At 41.4% G+C, this 5534-nt stretch overlaps 1 protein-coding gene across 2 annotated transcripts; it reads left to right on the forward strand.

Moving 5' to 3' along the window:
• Nucleotides 1-1714: 1714 nt before the first annotated feature.
• On the forward strand, nt 1715-5157 carry btg3 (B-cell translocation gene 3). Of its 2 annotated transcripts, none has more exons than XM_017717508.2 (5): nt 1715-1838; nt 2938-3144; nt 3452-3589; nt 4169-4376; nt 4520-5157. In XM_017717508.2, exons 2-5 carry the CDS (start codon nt 2972-2974, stop codon nt 4727-4729), a joined length of 729 nt encoding a protein of 242 aa, XP_017572997.1. In that variant the 5' UTR covers nt 1715-1838; nt 2938-2971; the 3' UTR covers nt 4730-5157. The 2 variants fall into 2 exon arrangements, with proteins under 2 accessions (XP_017572997.1, XP_037402931.1); XM_037547034.1 differs by lacking the exon at nt 1715-1838 and adding an exon at nt 2086-2730.
• The last annotated feature ends 377 nt before the right edge of the window (nt 5158-5534 follow it).

A 5534-nucleotide genomic window follows, 5' to 3' on the forward strand; every position in this document is an offset into this window, starting at 1 on the left:
ATTTCCCTGGTGGAGGTCACTGAGGTAGTTGATGAGTTCCTCAGTGGCAAGGCACCGGGGGTGGATGAGATTCATCTGGAGATGCTTAAGGCTCTGGATATTGTGGGGCTGTCATGGCTGACGCACCTCTGCTATATTGCATGGACCTCAGGAACAGTAACCTTGGACTGGCAGACCGGGGTGGTGGTCCCCATTTTTAAAAAAGGGGACTGGAGGTTGTGTGCCAACTATCAGGGTATCACACTGCTCAGCCTCCCTGGGAAAGTCTATGCCAATGTGCTGGAAAGGAGACTCCAACCGATATTTGAACCTCAGATTGAAGAGAAACAATGTGGATTCTGACCCGGCTGTGGAACAATGGACCAGCTTTTCACCCTCTCGCGGATTGTTGAGGGGGCACAGAAGTTTGCCAACCAAGTCTACATGTGTTTTGTGGATTTGGAGAAGGCTTACGACCAGCTTCCCCGAGATATCTTGTGGGAGGTCTTCCGGGAGTATGGGGTACCGGGGCTACTACTCCGGGCCATTCAATCTCTGTACTCCCAGAGTGAGAGCTGTGTTCGTATACTCAGCATTAAGTCGGACCCTTTCAGTATTAGCGTTGGGCTCCAGTGTTGTGCCCTGTCTCTACTCCTGTTCGTGATATTCATGGACAGGGTGTCAAGGCATAGCGAAGGTCAAGAGATGTGTGGAGGCCGGAGGGTGGTGTCTCTGCTGTTTGCAGACGATGTTGTTCTTTTGGCTGAATCACATGGTTGCCTCCAGCGCTCACTGGAGCGGTTTGCAGCTGAGTGTGAAGCGGTTGGTATGCGGATCAGCACCTCCAAATCTGAGTCCATGGTCCAGCACGCCCCCGCGACCCTGAGGGAGAAGCGGCTTCGAAAATCTGTGTGTGTGTGTGTGTGTGTGTGTGTGTGTGTGTGTGTGACCAAAATAAATCTTTGTGGGCCCCTGTGTCTTTAGGGCCCTTGGACCTGTCCTAATCTCCCTCCAAACCCACTGCACCCCTTTCTGTGCCCCTGGCTGGCACTCAGGTTGCACCATATCTGACCATTTGAAAAGACTTGGGATTCACCCTTCCCTGACAGTGAGTCACCACCTGACTAGGAGCATCAGGTGATGCACAAGGGGAGAAACAAGGCGAAAATGATGCAGATTCACTGATGCTTGTTCACTCATACGTGTTGTCTGATTTGTGTTTGTCGTTAAAATGCAATCTGTGAAGTTACATGTTAAAACTAGATGTACTGAGGACCAGTGGGTTAGGCTTACAAGCTTGACTCTTCCAACAAAAAACATGTGGTCATGTACTTCCAGTGTCACGCAAGTTAAAAGACATCCTGGGCCAACAGAAAACTCTTACAAGCTATTTTCTTCCTTTTTTGAAATTTTGTTTTCAAAATTTTCAGTGATAAATTACAGAATGCCAAATTTCAGTGATAAATTACAGAATTTCAAAACACTTGGGGACACCAGAAAGAGAAGGAAAAAGGAAGAAATGTGTCAAATAACAGCACGCACAAGTTTTTTTTAACAAGAAATGTCACATAACAATTTTAAATCTATGATGAACAGTCTAAAGTTAGGTTTGAGGGAGACCATTCTGGCTTGGTACGAATGGAATTTTCCCAGCAGGTGTTTAAGCCTTATGGCATCATCAAACTCTTATAAGCTCTGTGTTGTTGAATCGAGCATCGTTGTCCCACCTCCTCCACCTCCCCTAAGTTAACGTTGCTTGTAGAAGGAAAGTGACGTAATTCAGGAATTGCCCATAGCAGGCTTTAGAACTGTCTTGGTAAGGCAGGAGTTAACCCACATGTTGATGAACGGAAAAGACGGTGAGTATATATATTTTTGGATATTTCGAAAGGGAAAGGTTTTTGGATTGTGTTGAGTGCCTTGCACATAAAACATAGTAAGTGTTGAAACGTTGGTCAACAAACTGCAACAACAATGCGGCAGGCCACGTCGGTAGCGACATTGTTGGCTGAGCGCGAAACGTTAGCTAGATAGCTAGGTCAGTAGTTAGCTTCGCTTCATGGTGTAGCTTGCTACGCCGTTTGTCTTTGAAATTCTAAACAGCTGGTTGTGTGCTTAGGTTAAAAAGATAAGCATCGTTAATTATTTCAGTTGTAATAGTTCAGAAATTATCTGCTTGTTGTTGACTAACTATTTATTAGCAACAGTCAAAAGTAGCATACAGGTCGAGGTCCACTGTTAGATTAAAGCTTAACTGCCTAATCATAAATATGTTTCTCCAGTCACGTAACTTCAATATATACCACGTTACTTTCTGTGTTTTAAGACGTTATTGTCGATGTAGCTTGGGGCAGAACCCCCTTTTTATTTTTTTTTGTTGTGGACACCGTTGGCTTCTCTCTTGAATTTTGTACAGCGCTGATGATGTCAAGCGCGCCATTATCTGAACGCTCCCGCCGATTGACTCGTCGGTTGAATTTAATAGCTGAGCGAACGCTGGGGCTTTGTGGGGTTTGCCACAAGTTGCTAAGTAGCTAACTAGGTGCCCCTGAGTTACCGTCGCGTATTACAGTATGTAAGTTGAACCAGAGTGAGTCATTCATGTAACGGTAGCGCTATATTTCAGTGGAAGGCTATTGGAAATGTCATACGTCGCGCTGAACCTGATGTAAACAGCTTGGCTGTAGGCTTTGTCTGAGGAGGGCTGTGGTTTGAGAGAATAAGCACTTCAACCTTACGGTAACACGCTGTGTAAGTAATTGGTTTGCTTGTATTTTATGAGGGAAATCAAAAGTATGCTCGTTTTTCTTATCGCTATTAATCTTATATTCGTTAAAAGCTATATTCCATGTTTTTTTAGTATGTAGACGTATTGTTTAAAATTCATAGGGAATATAGTTAGCGTTATTATGCTGCCATGATCTCATTGCTTATCTGTTCTCATTATGCCTTTTGTAGAGTTCAGACCTGATTTTCAGCTCAACAGCTAACAATGAAGAAAGAAATTGCAGCTGTGGTGTTTTTCTTAAAGCGGTTGATCAAGAAGGCTGAGAAGTTGGATGCAGAGAAAGTGGATCTGTTTGTGGAGAGGCTGACTGTGGCTCTTCAGGAGAAGTTCAGAGGTCACTGGTATCCTGACAACCCTAGCAAAGGCCAGGCCTTCAGGTACAGTGCCTGAGGTGGATGTAATTGTAACATTTATAAGGGTTCTTGACTCTAGGGAGCTAGAGTCAACTCCTGCTGCCCTGCAAAATCCCATATTTTCTGTACTCTTGAAACCTTTGCTTCATTGTTTAAGTTGATTGTGAAGTCCCTCGTAAGCTGAGCTAGATATCTGTGAACTTCATTGTGTTGCTTTTTGGGGACTGATATTAAGAAGCCCCTGTTTGAAACTTTCAGTGTTTAATTATGAATAGCGGCAACCACCGTTGAACTTTTTCACTCATTTTGAGTTGACCATGATATTCTGCAGGTGTATCAGAGTGAACAGGTTCCATAAAGAGGATCCTGAACTACTTCGGGCCTGTGCTGAGAGTGGGGTGCAGTATAAGGATCTTGGCCTTCCCAAAGAGCTCACATTGTGGGTAGACCCAGGAGAGGTGTGCTGCAGGTGAGTCATCTGTAGGGCTGAATGATTTGGGGAACTTCTATTTTCTGACACACATTTTGTGACTGATTTTTAAAATGCAGTCATTTTCAATAAGTGAAAATTCCAGTCCTTTTCGTTTTTGTTGTTTTGTTTTGTTTTTTCTTTTTGGCCAAGTAGACTATAGTCTTTTATTCAACATTATGTGGGTATTTGGTTGATTCAGTTTGGTGTAACTCATCTATAGGTAGTGCACCAGTACTGAGTTAAAAGATTAAATTTTTTCACTTACAGCTAAGACAACATTGCTGATAATTGAATTTTAATTACAGCCTACATTAAAATCCTTTCAAATTGTATTCTCTATATAAAAACAATTATTTTATATACCAATCTATAATAATCTTTTATCATATTTATTATTAGTGTTTTTTTATTTAACGTAACATAGTTGGGCAATATAACATTTTATCATTAGCTCACAATGCGCACTGAGCATGTCTTGGATATTGTCAGTAAAGACTGACCAAGTGTGGTCTATATAGTGGTGCAGTCTATACAGTTTTCATTAGTTGCTGTTCATAATTTTTTTACATTACCCAGATATGGTGAGAAGAACCTTGCCTTCACGGTGGCCAGTTTTTCAAGTGACGATGACGATGATGATAAGGAGGATGTGACAAAGAAGGTGACGAGTGCTGTAGAGAGAGTGACATCAGATTATCATTCAGGATCTTCTTCAGATGAGGACAGTGGCTGCAGGGAGCCCAGATTCACCAAATGTTTCCCTCATAATCAGCCTCCATTCCAGGTAATTCACTATAGTGACTCTACAACTGCAAAACAATTAATCATTGATTACTGTGATTGAGGTGCATGATGCATCTTGGCCCACAGCTTAAGAAATGTGATTTAAAATTTAAATAAATTCTTCTTTGTCCCTCCTCTGCAAAGCTCATCTTTCCTGGTGCTCCCTTGTGGCACCCTGCCTCCAAGAAGAAGCTTGGTCCAGGGAAAGGACATGGACCTCCACGACCGGCCTACCTGTTCCGCCCCCATGGGAGACACAACCACTCCTTCAAACCAAACGGCTGGGTACCGAATAGTTACAGAAACAAACATGGATACTGGGCCAATGCTCCTAATTTGGTGCCCCAACTTTAGTAACTACTGTAGCACTGTTAGTTCATGGCTGTGAGAGGGAGAAGGTTTCTGAAAATACCACTAAGATGACTGACCAAATTTTTTAAGTATTTTTGTAGTTCGACTGTCACTTTTTTTGAATCTGTGACTCGTGTATTTTTTAAGGAAACATAACAATAACTCTTTGCACTTTAGAGGATTTGTAATCGTGTTTATAACGTAATCTTTGTATGTATTTGTTTAGGAATATTTGGAGTATTTGAAATTTTTATAGGAGTCATGTACTGTATTTATGTTAAATGGGATCATTATAATTCGCTGATACTTTAGCCTAGTGTTCGTGAGTTCTGTTTCAATGACCAAATGTTTTATTTATTCACAATTAAGTATTATGTATTGCTCAGACCACTTAAATTATGGATTACATTAAAACACAATTTCTAATCAAATATGGGTGCTTATTTCAGTCTTTTTGAGTTTGAAAAATGTTAAAAGAAAAAGTGAACCACTAGGTGGCAGCAAATATAAACATTTTCCATCATTAGTTTCTTAAGCATGAGTATTTTGGTCCGAAAACATGCTTTCCTTGCATTTGAGTAGTATCCCAAGTCCTTCTTGAGCTGAATCAGCTGTGCAAGATATCCTACAGATAAAAGAAAAACTGAACTTGACTCATGTGGGGAAAGAGATTGGAGTCTGCTTTTTTTTTTTTTTTTTTTTTTTTCCTCTGCAAGCAGTGGAAAAATCCCTGCATTTTTTTAATTGCTTGACGTGCAGATCTGATGAATTTACTGGAAACAGTTTCTGTTCTTCCAGACAATCTAGC

The sequence above is a fragment of the Pygocentrus nattereri genome, chromosome 18 (assembly GCF_015220715.1).
Source record: "Pygocentrus nattereri isolate fPygNat1 chromosome 18, fPygNat1.pri, whole genome shotgun sequence".
NCBI lineage: Eukaryota > Metazoa > Chordata > Actinopteri > Characiformes > Serrasalmidae > Pygocentrus > Pygocentrus nattereri.

What these genes read in the sequence shown, in the direction of transcription:
- btg3 (XM_017717508.2), top strand. Translation starts at nt 2,972, where the DNA reads ATGAAGAAAGAAATTGCAGCTGTGGTGTTTTTCTTAAAGCGGTTGATC. An exon ending in AGCAAAGGCCAGGCCTTCAG is followed by an intron (nt 3,145 to 3,451) that starts GTACAGTGCCTG and finishes GATATTCTGCAG; the next exon opens with GTGTATCAGAGTGAACAGGT. An exon ending in ATAATCAGCCTCCATTCCAG is followed by an intron (nt 4,377 to 4,519) that starts GTAATTCACTAT and finishes TCCTCTGCAAAG; the next exon opens with CTCATCTTTCCTGGTGCTCC.